At 32.6% G+C, this 23,971-nt stretch overlaps 1 protein-coding gene across 2 annotated transcripts; it reads left to right on the plus strand.

Moving 5' to 3' along the window:
- Nucleotides 1-2: 2 nt before the first annotated feature.
- LOC148602325 (2-amino-3-carboxymuconate-6-semialdehyde decarboxylase-like) lies at nucleotides 3-23,825 on the plus strand. 2 transcript variants are annotated; one of them, XR_015916597.1, is made up of 11 exons: nucleotides 3-185; nucleotides 2,033-2,174; nucleotides 4,563-4,612; nucleotides 5,689-5,848; nucleotides 7,655-7,731; nucleotides 10,216-10,309; nucleotides 12,768-12,863; nucleotides 13,748-13,920; nucleotides 15,384-15,479; nucleotides 18,866-19,182; nucleotides 19,215-23,825. XR_015916597.1 is itself a non-coding variant. In XM_088552755.1 (10 exons), the coding sequence occupies exons 1-10, from the start codon at nucleotides 129-131 to the stop codon at nucleotides 18,944-18,946; spliced, it is 1,026 nt and encodes a 341-aa protein (XP_088408881.1). In that variant the 5' UTR covers nucleotides 3-128; the 3' UTR covers nucleotides 18,947-23,825. The 2 variants fall into 2 exon arrangements, 1 of the variants encoding a protein (XP_088408881.1); XM_088552755.1 differs by having other exon boundaries at nucleotides 18,866-23,825.
- The last annotated feature ends 146 nt before the right edge of the window (nucleotides 23,826-23,971 follow it).

Consider the following 23,971-nt stretch of genomic DNA (forward strand, 5'->3'; position numbering starts at 1 on the left):
CATATTTCGTCTTGACCGTGCCTCCAAATCTAACCATTCTAATTGGTTGATTTTTATTGACGTTCCCTTGACCTTTACATTTTGTATTATTACAGAAACTGTAAGAAACCTACGTCACATCTAAAGTAATGAAGATCGATTTGCACACGCACATTTTGCCCAAAAATTGGCCTGATTTGAAACAGGTAAATGAAAAATGCACCCACAGAGCAGCACGAATTTCGGTCTGACCGACTGCCCTTGTAAACATTGCATGGTCTGCTAAAGATGTCACAAGGATGTTCAGTGATTGTATCTGCAAATTATTTCAAATCCAATGTGTCGTAGTTTTCCTTTCGTCCACCCTGGATTTGATATTTTATGAGCAAACCGGCAGGTGTTTCTATAAAATACAGACGCCCCTTACCCTACCGGTGCACGTTGTCCATGCTTAAGACAAGTCAAGTTTTTGGTGGAGATCCAGTTGCTAGCTCATTTTCTTTTAATGTTTCTTTGTACAAGTTATTTTGGTTAAATTCTCATGCTCTTTTTTGTATTTGTCTGTTTTCTCTGTTTGGCCTTTATCCTTGGATTATATTCTTTTGATTTCTGTTAGAATCTTGGTTCATTTGATTACTCTTTTTTGTGATTAATAATGCTCACAACAAGTGGATTAACTTAACTATCTAAAAATATATGTACAGAGCTTGACAGGGTGTCATTTAAGCATAATTTAAAAGTGTTAAAGTTGAAGTATTACATGTAAGGCATATATCTAAACCACCATATTAAAATTGAGATATGATGCTTCATGTGTTTATTTCCATAAATCTATGAAACAGCGATGTTAAGTTTTTTTTTGTTTTTTTTTTACAAAACTACAAAACATCAGAAAAATCCAGTGAATACAATACTAAACATGTAAATTGTGTGTAGGCATATTCAATCAGAATTTTTTTTTTTTAATAGACGATCAATATATTTAGAGTATTTTAACATTTTCACAATCAAATTTTCACAATCACATTTCATTAAAAAGTTTCTGTTGATAAAATTATTGGAAAACATCTTCCCTTTTTGATTTTTCCTTAGCACTGTAAAAAATTGTCTTTGAATGGAGTATTGTTCTACTTTCATTATACAGCATATGAATGGCACGTTGCATGGTAACAAAGAATGTGTTCCTCAATTGAATGTTGTAGGCATGTGCAATAAAATAAAAGCAGGCACTGTGACTTGAATTCTCATTTTAACCTAACAAGCAGCTCTAGCTATATTATTTTAAGTTTTAACAAGTTTGATTCATGATACATACAAATTCTGGAAATATAACAGTTCTTTACAGATGGTGGAATATTGTACACTTAAAATTGTAGCCTGTGACCTTAGAAAATGTTCATCAGCTGAAGCAAGTGGATTTATGACGTTGGTTACTTCAGGTGGAATTTTGCAATTAAAAATCTATATTAAGTCCTGGACCCTTCAAAACTGATAAACAAATTGAGCCCCTGTTACATTGTACATGTACATTGAATGTCTTTTATGCTGTGATCAAAGTCAGAAATAACTACATGTAAATATGTGTTTTTCAAATTTTGAGAATTGGAACAGAAAATGGGTAGGAGGGGTATGTGTTAATGAGAAAACAATCATACTAAACTAAAAAAAAAAAATGAACAAACAAACAAACAAAACCAGGCACTATGATGAGGGGTCATTTTTTTCACAAATGTAGTATGTATTGAATTAATCATTGTTAACTCTTTTTTAAAACTTTTTTTTCTATTTTGATTGTGTTCTTTTTCTACATTTTATGAGCAACTTGCAGGTTTTTTCTAGAAAAACAGAGGACGCTTACCCTACTGGTGTACCTAGTCCATGTACCCAGTTTTTAGGTTTGGGTTACTCATTTACTTTCGGTACTTTGTATGTGTTATATTGGTTATTTTATGCTCTTGTTGTGTGTGTCTGTTTTCCATGTCTAGTCTTTGTCCCTTGATTACATTCTTTTGATTTCCACTGGAATCTTGATTCCCTTGATTACTCTTTGCAGAGGTATGGATATGGAGGCTGGGTCCAGCTAGATCACAAATGTCCAGGTGTTGCTGACATGATGAAGGATGGAAAGTTTTTCAGGAAAGTTCAGGAAAACTGTTGGTCAGCTGAGGCTCGTATCAAGGACATGAACGATACAGGTAATTGGTTAGACTTGCTACAAGTCTCTCTCTTTATATTAAAGAATATATGAAAAAGTTTATTGATTGCACGTACATGTATCCCTCCGATGGCAAATCTAGTCTACCAATTATTATGGGAGCCTCTTGCACAGAAATTATTACTGGCATTATATGCGAGGTTAATTGCATACATTTTCTGTGTCATATATATAATAAAGAGGGACTTGTAGTTAGTGTAACAATCCCAAAGATACATGTATTCAATGATTGAGATTAAAATAAAGGTAATGAGCCATTCTTTAATTTTTTTTTCTAGAAATTTGTGATTTTAATGACTTCAGCTAAAATATGATAACTGGCACATGAACTCATCTAATCCCACTTACTGGTTTATAAGTTCTTAACTCCTATTCCAAAGTCTTGGAACTTTTTAAAGTCCAAAAGAATCCTGAACAGATGTTTCTTATATTCCACTGTAACATGATGATTTTCATGCACTTCAAGGAGATAGACCTAGGGTAAGGGACATAATTCATGAAGTCAGTGATATGTTTGTATCATATTCAATTTCACCAAAGCTTATCAAGCTGTCATTTGAAACAGAATGAAATAAATCCAAGTTACTTTGATGTTTACATGGCATTGATATAAAATGCAGAATACAAATGTTCAAATTATTTATAGGAGTTGTGTCCCTTACCCTAGGTCTACCTCCTTAAACCTCTTTTCTACCTTCTTGAAGAATTAATTTGGACAGTTGTATATCAGAACCAATAATTAAATGCCCTTGGGGATCTGAATGGTTTTCTCTAGATCATTCAGATCCCTAGGAACATTTAATTATTGGTTCATAGCCTCTTTCAATATGATGCAGATTTTGCAGAGTTCTCCATGGATGAAAATCTAACCATGTATTAAAATTTTACAGCACAACAAGATATAACAATTTGCTGTTTTATTATATCACATGCAACAAAATTGCGAAGGGTATAATGTTTTTGACCCATCCGTCAGTCTGTCAGTCCATCTTCAGTTTTCCAGACTTTTTTCCTAAATGCTTGCAGATATCGACATGGTTTTTGGTATATAAGAACACCATGATAAGTTACAGGTCAAGTTTTACTTTCATTCCGCTCCGATGATTTTTATCAAAATTGCGGGCCTTGAACTTTTCAAAATTCACAGAAATAACAGTTTTCTGAACTTTTTTCTAAACATTTGCTGATATTGACATGATTTTTAGTATAGAAATTAACCATGATAAGTTACAGTTTGTAGTTGGTGCTACTCCAATGATTGTCACCAGAATTACTGGCCTTGAACTTACCTAAATTCACGGAAATAACCGTTTTGCAGACTTTTTTTATAAACGCTTGCAGATTATGACATGATTTTTGGTAAATTAGTTCACCATGATAAGTTACAGGTCAAGTGTACGTTTTGTTCCACTATGATGATATTTATTTTGGATTAACTAAAACTCCAAGAAATCACAGTCTGGAGATTGAAACTACCATTCTGAATAATAGAATTTAGTTAGAAGATAAAGGTCTAAGGCCTAAAAAACATTCTTATTCCTCTTTTTACCCGGGTTTTTCCACATGTATTTCTTTTACAAACAAATTTACTTGAGTATCCAACATGGGGACCCATGGGGTATGTGAATGCGCTCACTAAGGTTCTTTAATTGTTTTTTAATTAGTTAGAAAATGATGTTTATTTCATTAGTGCATTCTTCCTGAACTTTTTTTCTACTCATTGTAACTTTCATTTTTAGCATTAAAATAATATCATGTACATGAATTACTTTGGCCTTAAAAAAAATATGTTGCCAGAGATAGTGAATTAGTAATTGGTATGTTTCTTAGGCATAAAATTATTGTGGACCAATAAAGGTAAAATTAATCATAGCAGATGACAATTTCACAGTGGTGCTGATTTTTCAACCATGGCTGAGAATATTTTAACCATGGTGGCCCACCATGGTAAATTGGAGAACACTTTGATCATGGTTGTTTCCGTGTTAGTCGTAGAAGGTACATGTATGTAGCCAAATGCCAGTTAAGCTTGAATGTGGCTAAATTAAAGTTTGAGGATGGCCTGTTGAAATACATTGGATATCAGCCATAGCATTTGTCTATGCCTTTATTTCCATAACATTGTGGCTAATGTGAATTTTCTATTATACCACTATAAAACACAGCATTTTGTAACTTTATTCACTGTACTCTGATAAGTCCCTGTTTCACAGGGAGGGATCGTATTCAAATCTGTCTTTCAACTATAATTCTACTGGAACAAAGTTTTGGGGTATACATGAGTATACATAAATATTTTATAGCATAAAAAAGTTATGAATTACAGCTATTTTCGTAGATTTTTATGTTAGAACTGTTATGTTTCTAGGAGTTTGTGTACAAGCTTTGTCTACGGTACCTGTAATGTTCAGCTATTGGGTAAGCATACATGTGAATTGCATGTTGAATGTTCTCATATTCTAATATGACATGCTTCAAAGTTCTTAAGACCACAGTCATTGTAAAAAACTGATAAATACACGACCAACATTATGTGTGTCTATTAAAAATATGAAGAAACTAGTCCTATTAGAATCCAAATAAATCATGGAAATTCTATTTTACCATTGTTTTATATTGTACCACGGGCTGTCTATTTATATTGTACCACAGGCTGTCTATTTATTTTGTACCACGGGCTGTCTATTTATTTTGTACCACGGGCTGTCTATTTATGTTGTACCACGGGTTGTCTATTTTTATTTTACCACGGGCTGTCTATTTATGTTGTACCACAGGTTATCTATTTATATTGTACCACGGGCTGTCTATTTATTTTGTACCATGGGCTGTCTATTTATGTTGTACCACAGGGTATCTATTTATATTGTACCACGGGCTGTCTATTTATTTTGTACCACGGGCTGTCTATTTATGTTGTACCACAGGTTGTCTATTTATATTATACCACAGGCTGTCTATTTGTATTGTACCACGGGCTGTCTATTTATATTGTTATTTAACCCCTCAGGGCAAACCAATGCAACATAAATAAAATGGAGTTTCCATGATTTATTTCTATTTTTACCTTTTAGTTTTTATCAGAATAACTTTTTGTAGGTAGTTGTAGACCTTTGTATTACCTCTTTTTTCTCTGAAGTCTAAATTTTCCATGATTTTGAGTTAATGTAAAGTGATCATTCTTTATATGATTTTTTACCTGAAAAGACACTAAATTTTTCACATTATCATATTATTGAAAGCTACATGATTTTTAGCAATTTTTGAGAAAATGGTTATATTGGTTACTTACTTTGTTCTGTTTCCCAATTAAGAAAAAAAATCTTGATAAATTTCAGTATAGTTTTCTCTACCATCAAAAAGTTGTAAGGGGCAGAATCGGACCGACCTAATAGTGTACTAAAGCATTAGCTTTTGTATAATATGAAATGCTTGGAGCCTTCTTAGACTGAAATACAATGTATCACAAGTTATCTTATCTTGATAAATTACAGGCAAAGCCAGAGGACACATTAGATTTATGTAGACTGGTTAATGATGATTTAGCACAGACAGTAAAAGCTCATCCCTCACGATTTGTAGGTCTGGGGACTTTGCCCATGCAGGCCCCAGAACTGGCCATAGAAGAGATGAAGAGATGTAAATATGAACTAGGTCAGTGCTCGTAAATTTTAGTTACTCCTTACAGTTGATAGAGAAGTAACTGATAATCAACAAGAAGCAATACTACACCACTCCAAAAATTATCCAGGATGCACATTTCAATAATGGTACAAGCTCTTGTTAATTTGTGAAAGGTTAACGTACGATAAGGCCCATATATGGCCCCTTGCATGACTTGAAGTCAGACATTTGACATGGGAGTTTCTTTTATTGCTTTTTAGAATGTTAAATGAATGATTTAGCATGTTCATTCACATTTATAAGCATATCATGTTTCAATGCTTGAAATTGTGATGTCAAAATTTGGGAAATCTGCTAATTTTCCATCAAATATGCAGAAATTAGGCACTTTTTGGAACATTTCTTTCAATTTTTAAGTGTCTCCGCCAACTTGACCCAAAATAATTGTTTATGATTTCTAAATAGACCTTTATAGGAGTCCAAATCACTTCAAACATCCCTCGGTCACAATGGCAGAGATCTTTGAAAATAACAGAATTAGCATTGAAAAAGGCATATTTTCTAATTTTGTAGTGTTTTGAAAGTTTAAAAGAGTAATCAAGGGTACCAAGGTTATAGCCGTAATCAAACCAATGTAATCCAGGGACAAAGACCAGGCATGGAAAACAGACATACACAACAAAGAACATAAAGTAACTAAAATCATACATACAAAGTAACAAAAGTAAATGAGCAACTGGGACTCCACTAAAAACTGGGAGCATGGACCAGGTGCACCGGTAGGGTAAGCGTCCTCTGCCTTTCTAGAAACACCCGCCGAGTTGCTCATAAAAAGTCAAGTCCAGGTTAGACAAACGAGGAAAGGAAAACTATGACCCGTTGAATAAATCAGTTTTCATGGTGCTGATGGATACATCATAACAATCCACGAGTTCATGATGACGACCATAAAACTTCTGTAGTGATGACTTCAATCTTGTAGCAACATAACCCTGTTCCAGAAGCCTATTCGTTAGAGTTCTAGCGCAATACAAAAAGCATTTTTAGCAAATGTAATCATCCATTCAACAAGGCATATCACATGTTTGTCGTTTGCTTCAATTTTTTTTTGGTAAAATAGGGACCAAAAATGGCCCTTCTTGTACCTTATCTTTTGTTCAAATATTTCTTTGATAGGGTGCTTATAATATGTAAATGACAGAAGACATCAACACCATCATTTAAGCCAATTTATTGTAGAAATTATTGAATTATTGGTAGAACCATTGTCATCATATTTTAGTCATGCACTTCTTCTTTCGATTAATTTTCTTGTTTTTGCCGTGCTAGCTCAGGACAGAAAAGTGGATCTTATCGAGAAGAAAAAATATTATATAGATATTGTTTGCCAAAGCTGAAATTTGTATTTATGAAGATTCTATGAATTGATGGTTGTTGGCATTGTTGAGGCATACATTACTCTAAACACTAATTTTAATATCTCCACTTTTTACAGTGGAGACTTGTTGACTGGAATCACAGAGTCTCCAACTGACATAGTGGAGTCACATTTTCAAAACATGCTTGTAGTTGAAATCTTTCATTTACATGACAAAATGTATTTAATGATTCTTTTAAGTTAAAATTTTTTGAGTTATATACAGAAAAATGAATGAAAAGTATTAGAATGAATCAACTACATTTGTTTTTTAATGTAGTGGAGACGCAGTGGAGAAAAATGGTTAATTCACTGTGAGGAATGGAGAAATTAAAATTTAAGTTGATGATAGTGTATCCATGTCAGTCTATTAGAATTTCTGGTTCAATGCACGTCCAACTTAAGACTTATATTTACAGGATTTAAAGGAATTCAAATAGGATCCCATGTGAATGATTGGAATTTGGATGCCGAAGAGCTGAGACCTTTCTTTGCTGTATGTAAATATAGGTAAAATTGGTTTCATCTCAAACCACAACTTTTTCCATTGACCTTTTAGTTAGCTAGTCAAATATCACTCATATTGGTACAACATTTTTCTAACAAAAAGTACATAGAAATCTGTTTAAGTCAGACCCCAATTAAACTGAAGAAGGTAAGGGACACAACTCTTCCAAATCATTGGAATGTACGTATTCAGCATTTTACATCAATATCATGTAAGCATCAAAGTAACTTGGTTTTATTTCATTCTGTTTCAAATGAAAGCTTGATAGGCTTTGGTGAAATTGAGTATATAATACAAACATATCCCTGATTTCAAGAGTTATGTCCCTTACCCTAGGTCTGCCTCCATAAGGGTGTGTTTGATTAGTCTATAAGCTCAAATGAACTAAAAATGAACCCCAATGGACTCAATTGTCATTGCTGTTAAAAAATATCCTAAATCTTGATAGACCAGTCGAGAGAATACATTTTGACAGAAATAGAATCAAAAGAAATTTCACATTAATAATACATTTTTTTGTGAACTTGGGTTCAATTTTGTAAATGGTCCCAACTGTAACTAGGTTGGAAGTTGCACGTATGATGTCAAAGTAGATAATCACATTGTCCCATTACTTAGTTACAATCACTTATAAATCGCTTGATGTGAAATTGACTACTGACTTCAGATTGTCTGATTTGTGTAGGGTTTCACTTTATTGACAAATTTTAACAATTACAAATGTTAGTAGAAAGTTAATACTTATGTCTAAAGCAATCTTGGAAATTAGTGTTAGACCGATAGACATTGTCTATGGAAAACTATTTAGGTCTCTGCTGAAACAACATTTTTTTATATACATTTTATGTTAAAATCTCAAAATTTTGGTGGTAGATCTATGATACTTCAAGCTTAAGATTCAAAGACTGCTGAAGTATTCTATATTATTACAAAAACAGTTTTTTTTAGAATTCTGGTTAAAAATAGTAACACCCTTGACATCATTAACACCTACACTGTATTCTTAGAAAATAGAATAGTTCGCTTGTATCATAGATTAAAAAGACCATTATTTGATCTCTGCATCATTGGATTTGCTAAGAAATTTTTCAATAGAATCTTAGAAAAATGAGGTTTTTGACAGAGTTATCTCCCCTTGAAATGTTCATTTTCAGTGCATTTCAATGAAATTGTAACACAATGGTCCAGCATGATATGGAAAATCTTGTCTGTTTTCCATGATTCTGATGGTGTAAATAGTCAAATTATACTATCAAAATGATGGTTTTTTTATTTTTCATACCATGTTTCACCTACTGCCTGATTCTTACAGAGAGTGACACTTTAAACTTCTTTTCTGTTTAAGCAAGTAGCTTCTTATTTTTTCTGGTGTTAAAATAGCACCAAAAATTTTAATTATTTCTGTCAAGGAAAGCATAGTGCACTCACATTTTAAAATAAATGTTTACTTTAAAAATGCATTAATATTTTTTGTTTATTGTCTTTTTTGTTTGTTTGTTTTTTTTTCATTACATGTACCTTTTTTTTTTATTTATCCCTTTCTGTGTAGAATGGAAATAACAGTGTATCCATGCAAATCACAAAAATAAAGTATTTTAACTATAAGTGACTAATGAAAGTATCTTCTACTGGGTAATTATTTTTCTAATTAATGCAGACATAGATCCTTCATCAAAACATATAGATTTTACCATATCTTAAAAGATCTTCAACTAAGTTCTATCAATTTTGATATGCTTTAAATTTAATAGTCTGAATTTAAAAACATTCAGGTTTAGCCAAATTCTGACATAGGATAAAATGTTCAACATGATGAGGTCTATCTGTGGTGAAATATTCATGTGCTTTACTTTAAAATATCTCCTCTGAAACTACTGGACAGAATTTAATGAAAGCAGGGATTGAATTTCAGAATTTTTTCCACTAGTTAAAATTGGCAAGTACTGAAAATCTACACTCCCTAAATTTAAGATTTTGAGTTATTTCTGGACTATACCTTTACTACCTGTAGAACTCCACTTGCAAATTTTAGCAAGTGCTAATAATTTCTACTAGCAAAATTGAATCTCAGCTTGCATTTAGCAAGTATTTACCTTTAAATTTGATCACTGGGAAATTGATATGATTGTTCCTTAGGTATGATTGTTAGGAATTTTTATTCGATAAAATATGTGCCACTTTAACAAAAATTGAATATTGCATATCAAACCTGGTGAGCAATTCAGGCTCTTTAGAGTTTTATTCAAGCATCTTGCGTCTATCTACTGCTTTTAAAAGTTACTTTTACAAGTTAGGCCTATAATAATGACTTAACAGGGATAAATTTTTTTTTTTTAATTGAAGATCATAAGTTTGGCAACAAAAATAGAATATTGCTTATCGAGCCAGATGAGTGAATCAGGCTCATAAGTTTGACATACATTTTTAATTGACAGTGTTTTATAATATTTTACTTTGTTTTTTTATCCCCAGGCAGCAGAGAAACATGAAGTGTCTATATTTGTCCACCCATGGGATATGGAACAAGGGGGAAGAATGAAGAAATATTGGTTACCATGGCTTGTTGGTAGGAACATGTTAAGGAGGTAAGGGACATGACTCTTACAAGTCATTGGAACATTTGTATTCAGTATGTTACATCAATTTTATGCAAGCATCAAAGTAACTTGGACTGATTTCATTCTGTTTCAAGTGGAAGCTTGACAGACTTTTGTGAAATTGAATATGATACAAACATATCACTGATTTCAAGAGTTATGTCCCTTACCCTAGGTCTATTTCCTTAACTCGATAAAACAATTAGCAACATTTAGCCCTAGTAATGGTTAAAAAAACAGCAATCAGCAGAAAAAAATGGAAAATGTCTGCCATTTAATTTCTTGATTTTTTATGCATTTTTTGGCATATTTCAGTCAAATATCTATCGTTATTTCTTTTAAAACTTCCTGACTTTAAATCCCCTTACATTATATAAGAATTATTTTTGACTGGTGTCATTTATATGATGCATAGTCATCTATGACCCTGTAAATGACCTCTCCACCAGACTTGTTGAGCACATATTTTAATTATAAATCTATTATATTTATTATTAATAAAATTACTGAACTGATAAACTCTAAAATAGTCAAAAAATGAATAGTTAAAACAAAAGCCCATGGAACAAATGGCAATATTTAGGTAAAAACCAGATAGCTGGAAACAACCACAATGGTCTTGACTTGGATTAGGCATTTCTAGGGGAATAGATCAAAGTTTTCAGATCGATGATCCTTGTATCAACTTCAACCAGTGATCGCTGATTGTTGTTTGGGAGTTTGATGAGAATGGCCCTTCAATTTCATATTGCCAGAATGCCACCATTTACAAATTTGGATATAATTATATCTTGTGTAAATGTGTGAAATCATAATAAAAAAAAGTCATGTGTTGACTTGAGGCCTGTCCACCCCCTGATGACAGAAAATGAATATTATCCTCCAATGTTACAGTTGAAAATAGAACAAATTGGTTGTCTACAGACAGATAAAATGTCTGATCAGACAAATGATGACATGGAAAATAATCTTCATATTGTAAAGACATGAACTAATCGATTTTGAAATCAATCATCAAATCGGAGCTCCCCAAAAGACTGATAACTAGATGTTCCCAATGATTAGTGCTTCAGTAGGTAGACCTAGGGTAAGGGACATAACTCTTTAAAACAGTGATGTTTACATCATATCCAATTTTTCCAAAGCCTTTCAAGCTTTCCTTTGAAACAAAATCAGTCCGAGTTACTTAGATGCTTACATTAGATTGCTGTAAAATGGTAAATACAAGCATTCCAATAATTTGTAGAGTTGTGTCCCTTACCCTAGGTCTACCTCCTTTAATCAAGTTCTAAACTACTTTCATAAAATGTAGCTTGAACATGATATTTCTTTTTTTTATAACTATACTACAAAAACATATGTTTAAGTATAAAAATTATCAGATGAATATTAAAATCATACGTAAAACATTTACAAGAGTAATCAAGGGAACCAAGGTTATAGCGGTAATCAAACCAATGTAATCCAGGGACAAAGACCAGACATGGAAAACAGACATACACAACAAAGAACATAAAGTAACTAAAATCATACATACAAAGTAACAAAAGTAAATGAGCAACTCGGACTCCACTAAAAACTGGGAGCATGGACCAGGTGCACCAGTAGGGTAAGCGTCCTCTGCCTTTCTAGAAACACCCGCCAAGTTGCTCATAAAAAATCAAGTCCTGGTAGACAAACGAGGAAAGGAAAACTATGACCCGTTGAATAAATCAGTTTTCATGGTGCTGATGGATACATCATAACGAGTTCATGATGATGACCATAAAACTTCTGTAGTTTCTTTCATGTAGCAGTCAATGCCCCAGCAGAAAAAGTTCAATATGCAGTTCTACTACTTTCTTGGAAATTGTGAACTGTATTACCTCCCTTTGTTTGTATACATATAGCCCAGATACAGGAAGAAATTCTATAAAAAAAACTATTGCTTTTAATGTAACCCCATTATTTCCATTGTTTGCATATATATATAATGCGAAAATGTGCCCAATTTTGACTGAAGTCCCACCACTGTTTTAAATGATGTCAAACAAAACTCTGAAATGCAAAACCATAAAAAAAAAAAAAAGATTAGCATTTTTTGAAGTGCAAAAAAAATATCTTTCAAATGATATCAAATTGAAAAAAAAATACTCAATTCTATGGAAACCAGTCTTCACGGTGGAGATGTCCTCATGAAGTCATGCATATATTCTGTATTTATACACTGCTAGCTTGCTAATATTACCTTTATTACCTCACATCTGAATGTTCTGTCGTGTGTTTCTTTAACTGTTAATTACCTCTCTTTGAAAGTAGGCCAAGTGAAACAGCTTTTGCTGTATGATAATGGGAGATGTTATCCGACAGTTCCCTATTGTGCTATCAGTTGTTTATTTTATTACCTCCTCTTTGAACATTATGAACTGTATTATCTCCCTTTTGTAGGTATGCCTAGTGAGACAGCCACTGCTATTTGCTGTATGACAATGGGAGGAGTTCTCCAACAGTTCCCTAAACTTAAAGTCTGCTTTGCTCATGGAGGTATATATGGTTTTTTTTTTACCATATTTCTATAGAGTGAGTTTTTTGCTTTGTTTTACATGTATTTGTTACAGGATGCTTATACTTGTGATACTTGTGCAGAATTCCTATTTTACACCAAAAACAATTTGTCTTATTTTTATTAGTCACCTACTTGCAACTTTCACCAAAGGAATCTTCATGTTTGCAATTTTTTCATCTGTCAGTCCTACAAAACAGTTTTCCACACTTTTCCTCATCATGCTTGCAGATATGCAATTGATATATGGTACATGACTTTATCATTATAAGTTAAGAGCGAGTTTAAATTTTGTTCAGGTCCATTGATATGTTGAGTTATTGCCCTTGGACTTACAAATTTCATGCGCTATTCAGTTTTCTGCACATTTCTTGTCATACTTGCAGATGAAAAAATAATATTTGGTACATTGTATTACCATTACAAGTAACAGATCAAGTTCGAATTTTGTTCATGCTAATTCCTGAATTTTCCAGAAAAAACTCCTGATTTTGAATATTTGCACCCCCAAAAAAATGTTGAAATATTTATATATTTCATAGTGTGATACAAGTAAAACTGAATGTATATTGTGAAGAATGATGTTGTGTATTTATTGGGTTGCTGTTTTACATTCAAATTGTGACTTTTCCTCAATAAATGTCACATCATGGAAGCAGCTTTAGTTGGACATTTCTTTTGTTTTTGTGTCTCTGTTTTATATATTTGCATGGAAAGCGACCTTTTCCATGGACATTCGTATTATAACATTACTTTTTATGTTAAAAAAGTCCTGATAAGATCCTGATTTGTAAGAGAACTATTTCTTTGACCCAAAAAATGGTTGACAGGCTGTATGAAAAAATTATTTTATTTCCCATGGCAGGTGGAGCTTTCCCTTTTACAGTTGGTAGGATAGAACATGGCTACAATGTCCGTCCAGACCTGTGTGCCACTGACTGTAGTGTTGGGCCACGGAGTTTCCTTGGAAAGTTTTATACTGATGCTTTAGTCCATGATCCTGTATCTCTTAAACTATTGGTTGATGTCATAGGAGAGGTAGGTAGTCATAGTAACTAGAATATAATTTTGTGGTATAATTACAAGATTTGCTTTTCTGACGTAGTAAATATGGGTAAAAAAAAAGAATTTACATAAGTCTGTAATCAAAAAGACTTCAGAAATAAGGCAAGTTTGACAGGTAGACATAATTGTAAATAGATAGATGTACCGGTAGTACAGAAGACTTACAATCAGGAAATATTGCAACGTATGTTTTGCTTAAATACAGAATAATTCATGAGAAATAAGAAACTAAAAATTATTTGACACTCTGATACTACTTTTATTCCTGGATACCAATTTGTATGGATCTGGGAAGAAATTCAAGTTCATGGAATTTTTAATTAATGGTTTTGAAGTTATACACACCAGTGGAAATCAGCTATTCATCCAGTAACATCTCCTTCAGTATTAGGATCGGTACATAGTTTTTAGCTCACCTGGCCATAGGCTAAGTGAGCTATTGCCATCACTTGGCGTCCAGCGTCGTCTGTCATCATTAACAATTTCTTCAAACATCTTTTTTGAAAGTACTTGATGGATTTGAATGAAACTTAAGATGGTTGTTCCTTAGAGTATCCTACACAAAATGGCCGTTTGGATGTTAAAACATGGCCGCTGTTACTAAAAATAGAACATAGGGGTCAGACAGCAGATTTTTGCATATATCTAAAAAATGAGTTGGTTTAATCAAATGCTGATGGGGTAAAAGTATTCAGCACAATGAAATCTATCTGTGGTCAAATTTTGGTGAACATCTGTTGACCCATGTTGGAGTTATTGCCCTATTTGGATGTTTTTTTGCTGTTGTTGATGTTATTATTTTTAAAAATCTTCTCCACAGAAACTATTATACAGAATTCATTCAAAGTTGACATTTTTGTTTTATAGAGTATCCTTAACGAAATGAATGTTTGGATTTTTGATCGCTGAAAAAGATGGCTGCCATTTCTAAAAATAGAACATAGGGGTCAGACAGCAGATTTCTGCATATATCTCCAAATCAGTTAGGGTTGCCAATAGCTTTCAATTGCTGAAATGATCCTTATTATAAGGCTTACAAAAGTCTCCAATGAATCAAATGGAATCAAAATTGTCTGACAACTCCTTGTTAGAGTGATGCCCTTGAAAGGCAGAAATTGAACCAGGTGAACGATTCAGGCTCCTGGCAGCCTTTTGTTTTCTTCTTTTTTTGGGGGGTCGGGAATTTTGAACCACAAGAGCAAGGCGATTCTCATAAAAAATCAATGTCAGAATTTTTTTTTTTGACACCATATAAAAATTTTGTATAGCTTGCAAAAAATAGGTTTGTCAGACACCCTTGTTATCATTGTATCATACTCTGGCTTGATAGAATTTTTAATTTAATCTGTTACAAGTGTAAATCTTTGCATACTGCTTTCCTCAATGACTTGAAGTTTCAAAATTGTACATGTCTTTAAGAGCCAATCATATTTCAGGACCGGGTTATAATGGGGTCAGATTATCCTTTCCCGCTCGGAGAACACCACCCGGGAAAATTGATAGAGACCATGGACTTTGATGATGCTTTAAAGGTAGATTAATTGTTTGCTAAGTATTCAAGATTTTAGTAGAAGTACTTGTAAGTATCAGGCAAAATCTGAAAAATGCTTTAGAGATAGATTGATTGTTGGATAATTAATAAAAATTAAGGGTACTTTACGCTGAGTGGGTGGTATATTTGAATCACCTTGTAAGTCCGTTTGACATTCCATCCTTCCATTTGTCGCATATATCTCAGCCCCATTTTATGGTTTGCTTTCAACTTTGGTTTGTTGCTTTGTATAGGAAGGAACTGAGTTGTAAGTGATTTGGATGCTGTCCAATGTCAACTTTCTGTTTTGAAGGTCTTTGCCATTTTTCACGATATCAGACATGATTTTTGTTGGCTTTTTAGGTGAAATCCGCTTTTTCAAATTCGGATTTTACTGTTACCCATATTTTTTTAACTGTATATTTACTTCTGATTTTGCCAATTTCTGTTTTGTTTGTAGGCCTCGTAAAATCATGTTTGCTATATGGACTGATAAAGAAAATTTTCATCACAAAAATCTCAGCTCTTAAAGATTTGTTTGAAATTTGGTGTGTTGCTTTATATAGATAGGGCATAGGTTGTAGGTGATTTTGGGTGCTGTCCCATATCAACTTCCTGCATAAGATGGGATATCCCTAGCTGGACAACACATGCAATGTTTGTAAGTATTGGAAAAAATCTGAAAATATATGTCAAAAACCAACTGCCAATACAATCAAGAAGGTCATCTCAATTTAGGAATGATCACCATAAGATCTCTGTCCCACTGGATAAGTATGGAAATGTTTCATTAGAACATTATTAAATTAAGGTTTTTGACAGAGTTATTTCCCTTGAAAAGTTCATTTTGGGTGCATTTTCTTGAAATTATAACTGGAAAATTTTATCATTATTCCTTGATTCTAATGGTACAAATACTCTAATGACACCAAAGTGTTGAATTTGGTTATTTTATACCATGTTTCAAACACTGATTGATTCTTAGTAAGTGATATATTTACATTTAAAATACTGTGAATGTAAAGTTGTTTGCCAAAATAGACAAATTAAGGTTACTTAGTGGCAGATTCATGAAAGAAGACCCTATTGCAATTATTTTGTTATCAAATGTATTGGACCATACACTTTTACCATACACTGACAATAAGTAATTAACTTATTGATTGATAAATAATCACAAAAAGAATTGAATACATGTCTTTCTATAATTTTACTGACAACAGGTACATGTAATACCAATACTGGTCTGTAGTTATTGACCATGTGGTCATCTCCAGATTTAAATTAAGTCTCTAATTGTTGTGTGTTTATTGAGGCCTCATTTCACTTTTTTGCAAATAACGTAAGTTAAATGATGACTTGAGGATCTTCAACAAGTTACTTGTAGTTGTTTGCATTCATTAAGATGTTCAGTTTATTATCCCTTTGTTATTTGATATTGAAGTCTCCCATTATGATGGTATTTTCTGCTCGGGTTATTCGATATTGAAGTCTCCCACTATGATGGTATTTTCTGCTTTGGTTTAATCGATATTGAAGTCTCCCATTATGATGGTATTTTCTGCTCGGGTTATTCGATATTGAAGTCTCCCATTATGATGGTATTTTCTGCTCGGGTTTAATCGATATTGAAGTCTCCCATTATGATGGTATTTTCTGCTCGGGTTATTCGATATTGAAGTCTCCCATTATGATGGTATTTTCTGCTCGGGTTTAATCAATATTGAAGTCTCCCATTATGATGGTATTTTTGCTCGAGTTTAATCAATATTGAAGTCTCCCATTATGATGGTATTTTCTGCTCGGGTTTATTCGATATTGAAGTCTCCCATTATGATGGTATTTTCTGCTCGGGTTATTTGATATTGAAGTCTCTCATTATGATGGTATTTTCTGCTCGGGTTTAATCGATATTGAAGTTTCCCATTGTGATGGTATTTTCTGCTCGGGTTATTCGATATTGAAGTCTCCCATTATGATGGTATTTTCTGCTCGGGTTTAATCAATATTGAAGTCTCCCATTATGATGGTATTTTCTGCTCGGGTTATTCGATATTGAAGTCTCCCATTATGATGGTATTTTCTGCTCAGGTTATTCGATATTGAAGTCTCTCATTATGATGGTATTTTCTGCCCAGGTTATTTGATATTGAAGTCTCCCATTTCCTGCTCGGGTTGCTAGCTCTTCTGCAACATTTTCAAATTTTTGAGTCATTGAACATATGAGTCGGGCAGTCTGTAGACAACTCTAAGTTGTATGGTTGGTGAATTTAGTCGTTTGATATCAAGGGTAAGCACCTCCAAAATTTTGTGAGATGTTACATTAGTCACAGACCACTTGTCTTTTATATAAAGAAGAAAACCGCCACCATGCCTATTTCAATCTCATCTGTAAATTCTAAATTTTAATCTGAATTTCAGAATCATCAATGCTGTTGTCAGGTTTAGATTCTGTTATTCCAAAGACATCAAAAGTTTGTTTCCGCAATATAATTCTCAGTTTGTCTAATTTATTCATAATACTGCACACATTAATATGTCTTATAGATATTCCTTTAGGTAAATTACTAAGTAGTTGATCTGTTGATTGGTTTAGATCATAGTTCATTGATATAAAATTGATGCAATCATCACATATCCATTCTGATTCATTGAAATATGTTATTCCTTTAAGCAATGGTGAGTCTTCTTTACAACCAAGGCATTACAGCCCGGGGTTCAAAGAGTAACCAAGGGAACCAAGGTTATAGCGGTAATCAAAAGAATGTAATCCAGGGACAAAGACCAGACATGGAAAACAGACATACACAACAAAGAACATAAAGTAACTAAAATCATACATACAAAGTAACAAAAGCAAATGAGCAACTCGGACTCCACTAAAAACTGGGAGCATGGACCAGGTGCACCGGTAGGGTAAGCGTCCTCTGCTTTTCTAGAAACACCCCCGAGTTGCTCATAAAAAGTCAAGTCCGGGTAGACAAACGAGGAAAGGAAAACTATTAATTTATATAACCAGATAGCAGTAAGCACATCAATACACATAAATCCAATCAGGAGTGATGTTTTCATATTCCCTTTGTATTGTTAACTGATTTCACTTTTTGAGCTATTTGAAATTAATTTTTGCAAAATATCTTTTCCATAACACAAAACTTTTGACGTATGAATTGGCCAAACGTTTTTTTTCTCCACTTAGAAAATATCAAAAATAAGTACACCACAAAAATTAATAGGTTTACAGTATATAAACTAGATATGGGTGGGGTTTGAACTATAATTATTCATCCTGGAGGGATTGTTTTCTCTATATCATTTTCACCATATTCATTCATATTAATTTTACTGCTTACTATATCAATTGTTTAATTTGTGTTTATATTACAGGATAAGCTGCTAACAAAGAATGCATGTGATTTCCTGGGAATCAAGAGATCAGATTTCAGTCCACACCCTGTGTTTCATTAACATTGCAAGAAAAAGAAAATAGAAGACATGTACCGTGCCTCTGTGAAGTGAAATATTTTGTATATAAAATCTGTCAATTCCTATTTGAATCAGTTAAAAAGTATTGAAGTAAATAGGCATGGGTGATGATATATCTTTTTAATGAATCTTTACCTATCCAATGCCAATGTTGTTTTGTTAATTCAAGTCTTGCTTTAGATTTTGGGCTTGCTGGAGGCAGGGTTCAGTTTAGACAGGTTTTAAGTCATTCAGTGTATGGTTTAGACAGGTTTCCATTTTATCCAGGGTTTGGTTTAAACAGTGTTTACTATATAGTGTATAAGTGCCTAATTGCCACGCATAATAGTTATCATTGCCACTCACCTAAGGGTGTAATTTTCCCGATGATGAATTGTTTTTGCCAGTTGTAAATATTACTGTTATATATTGAATAAGAATCATGCAAAATGTGATTCATGGTTGGAAAGCCTACATATTTTTATTTTTGATATTTTGCTTAAAATGTCATTAAACAGAAAGCAACATGTGGCTTTTCATATAACCATTGTTCGTAGGAGATAAAAATGATATAGAATGAACTGTAGAATTTTAAATTAAGGGAGATAACTCTGTAAATGACACTAAAATACAATAGAAAATATTGAATTCTCTATGTTGATTATCTCCTAAGAGCAAACAGATTGGAATGAATAATTATACATTTCATCATATAGACACATAAAGTACCTAATTTTATAACAAAAAATTCAAATGTGTAGCCATTTTTTAGGTGTATCACATTTCACAGAATTTGCATGATTCTTAAAAAGACTGATAATTTATTGCGAAGAACAAATATATCACAAATATAAATCATTACAAATTATTGTACTATTCATACGGTAAGGCAAAAAAAAAATAATATGTCTGTTTTCTGCTACCCTACGTACCCTACTTTTTTGGGGCCTTTCCTGAACATTTTGTGGCCATGTAGGCTCAAGTGTAGATGTTTCCAATATAAAATGTTACATTTGTTGTTGGTTAAAATTAATTAGTTTTCTGGGAAAAATACTAAAATGTTGAATTGTTACATAACAAATTTGCTTTTACGTTAATATCTCCCACAAGACACAGTGACAATGGGGGGAGAATCTCCCACATGACACAGTGACAATGCGGGGAGAATCTCCCACATGACACAGTGACAATGGGGGAGAATCTCCCACATGAACTTTTCCAAAGGTTACCATGTATGTGTATGTTCATGAAACAGTTTTGGTTATACTTCATTGATGTGTTATACCTTAGAAAAGGTTTTTGTGTTCAGTGTCATATATAATGAGTATTGTGTATTTCATGTCTGTGTGTCTGTAACTTTATTTTTAAATCCCACCCCAATTGCAAAGTTAATGGGTATAAAGCAATCAACAGTCTGTTTGTAAAGACTAATATAACTTACTCTGTCCAATTATGAATCTCAAAAACTTGTATTTACATGTACCAAGGATCTAGTTGTGTAGCAAAAAAAATAATATGTCTGTTTTCTGTTACCCTATCTACCCTAGTTTTTTTGTGCCTTTCCTGTAATCAAATGTGAGATTAGTTTGTGATGAGTTAGAGCAGAGGGTTGCATTATTTTTATTTTTTTGACATTTTCAAGTACCCAGGTAGTACTGAATTAATACTAGTAAAAAAAAGCATGTAACATAAATACAAATAAATGTTGTTTATACTTTAGATCATCAAAAGGTCTTCAAGTGGCTTCGACAATAAAAGTAATAAAATCCATGGTAGCAGAATGAGGACACTTTTTCAAAATCAAACTAAAAGTAGATAACATGAAAATGGTTAATATGTGATATGAACCCACCAGGATGAAAATTGTATATAGTATATTATAAAGTAAAATTAAAGAAATCTAATTTTATTTTCATTTATTTTTATTGTATCAGAAACGATACACTGTATATAAACATTTACTGACTTTATTTTACTAACATTTTATTTACAGAAGTGTAATGTTTTATAAATAAGGTTTTATTTGCTTAACGTAGCAGGTTTTTTCTATATATCTTGCCTTAAGGAGGTAGAGCTAAGGTAAGAGACATATCTCTTGAAATCAGTGACATGTTTGTATCATATTCAATTTTACCAAGCCTTTCAAACTTTCATTTGAATCAGAATGAAATCAGTGCAGGTTACTTTGATGCTTACATGAGATTGATGTAAAATGCTGAATACAAACATTCCAATGATTTTTATGAGTTTTGTCCCATACCCTAGGTCTACCTATTTAAACATCATTAGAATATCATAGAAGGCTTAAAGATTTTTGTGACTTGATTACTAATATTCACACATAGTATTCTTTCCTCAGTCATTTGTATGAATTATCTGCCATAGGATGTTAAACTATATTCAAACAATTTTTATTTTCTTCTTTTTTTGTGGTAAAAAAGCTTTATAATGTAGGCCAAAAAAGTAAAATGTCAGTTTCCTGCTCCCTCACGCAACCAATTTTTTGGTTTTGGTCGTTCCATCCATGGGACTCAAATTTGTAATGCTGTGATGTCTATGGCAACTGGCAACATGGCCTGCACAAAGTCCAGTGACCTAGACCACTTGGCCAACTAGGCTATATAAAAATGTAGCTTTCGCTAGCCGGGTCATACCTCCTTGTAGGATTAATCTAGGACCGTAACTTAGTACACCATGTACGGTAGTATGGGACAGCTCATGCAGGTTATATTGTAGGATAGAGATAGACATTTATATATACATATATATTTCTATATACATCTCTGAATGTGACGACTCTATTTGGATCAAATTGATACAGGGAAAATAACGTAAGCATAGGTAAGGAATTTTTCCGACCCTTTTATTTTTACGTTATCTTGCCTGTATCAATTTGATCCAAGGGAGCAATATATATATATATATATTATTTTTTTGCCAGATTGTTTAGATTATTAGTTTAAATATAGATATTATTATTTACATTAAACACTGTATTAAATTATATTGGTTCTTGTGAATTTTGTCAAATGAAAATATTCTCATGTGTCAGATTTCAGTGTTTCAAACAAATTATTAGTGCTATTTTTATAGCGTAAAAATCTCAATTTAACAGGTACTGTTTTAAACGTTTTTCTGTTGTCACGGATATAGCCTTAATTTGAACCTTGTATAATTGATACAAAAATAGGAGATGTAGTGTGATTGCCAATTTTTATAGAAATCAACACTACATGTACATGTATGTGTTCTTTTCCATTTTAGTAAGTTTACATGTATTTGTATATTTGAAATGTACTAAGAAAGAGTAATCAAGGGAACCAAGGTTATAGCGATAATCAAAAGAATGTAAACAATTGATATTTTATCCACATTTTTAAATAGACTCACTGTGAAAAAAGCAATTCATGGGTGGGGTCCAAAACTTTTGGAAGGGTTGGGGTTCATTTTTGCATAAAGTTAACTAAATTTTCCAGTAACAGGGGGATATCAACCCTTGCAAATCCCCATTTGGATGTGTTAATGCTTTTGTTCATGGGGTACCAGTTTTCATACTCCTCCACACAAAAATACCATTGAAAATGTGTTTGTCTGTCCCTGATGGTGTCCAGATAATAATAGCATGAGAACAAATCAATGATTTTTTAAACTTGCACAGTTATTTAGTACTATAATATACACGTAAAGTTTTATATTCAACAAAATCCAAAATGTAGTTTTTGAGTTAAGCCATTTTCCAATTCTTATAGGCACGCACCAATCGGAGTTTCACAAATTGTGTCTGATTATACAGGATGTATATATATATATATATTTGTACGTATATGCCTTATAAGGGAGCAATCATTAGATTTTTATTGATGTGGGAAGGGCTAGGATTAAATATGAAAAAGGGCAAGATGCTAGCATATGGAAAAAACTCCAGGATGACCATTTATTTAAAAAAAAGGCAGGATGTTTCTCTTCAAAAATTAGGATATGTTTTTTTTTAAACGCTTAAATGTTATAATTATTTGTCAAGACAGGTTGGATTCAAAAATGAAAAGTCAGGATAGTCTTAACACCAAAAAAATATACAGGACGAAAATTTTAATCCTAGCCCCAAACCTCCCCCACCATAAACAATCAAATGATTGCGCCCGAAGATCTGTCTTACTGTATCTGAAAGTCAATCATAGATGCCATATGTTCTGATAAAGATAACTACCACAAATTAAAGTTTTTTGGTATTTAGCCAAGTACTTCCATTATTACATTGCAGTTTTAATGGGATTTCTGTTGTTTGTACCCCCACTCAACATTGAATCATCTTGTCAGTCTGCAGATGTGTGTCATTCCATCTGTTCAGTCAAGTTCCGTCGCAACTATCTTGATTTTAAATTTGGTGTGTAGCTTTATACACATGAAACCTGTGTTGTAAGCGATTTTGGTTGCTGTCGAAATATCATTTTCCTGTACGTATAAAGTGTGGTATATCTAGCATGCGATATCATGTTGTTTTTGTTTTTGTTTTTGTGTTTGTTTTTTTTTTTTTTGTTTTATGTTTTATGTTTTTTTGTTTTTGTTTTTTTTTAGTTTTTTCCACTCTTGGTTTTACATGTATTTCAAGTGTTGTCCATTTGTCATTTTTTCATCAAAGGACGTTTTCCCTTTCTTAAACTTAGTGCTCATTTGTGTTAGTTACAATTCTATTTGATTTTTGACTCTTTTGAGCAACATAGGTTATTTTGTATACACTAACTTTGTTCTACATGTATGACGTCATTTATGTCATTTGGTTCGCAGTCCGGTATTCAAATAACTCAAAAACAAGTGAGTCATTGTTGAAGAAAATTATCTTAATTTTGAATGGAATCAAATAGAAATTAAATTTTGAGAATTGTGTTTTATGTTTGACCAAGTTATGCTTGTATAACCAACAGTGGGACAGTTTACGCTTCTTCAATTCATGAAGTGTAAATTCCCATTTTGCAAAATTTGATTTAATAAAATGAACCAGGTAAAGGTTAGTGGTGGATCCAGAAATAC

Source organism: Perna viridis, chromosome 11, assembly GCF_037379345.1.
Source record: "Perna viridis isolate PV_CMFRI_1.1 ecotype Kerala chromosome 11, ASM3737934v1, whole genome shotgun sequence".
Classification (NCBI taxonomy): domain Eukaryota; kingdom Metazoa; phylum Mollusca; class Bivalvia; order Mytilida; family Mytilidae; genus Perna; species Perna viridis.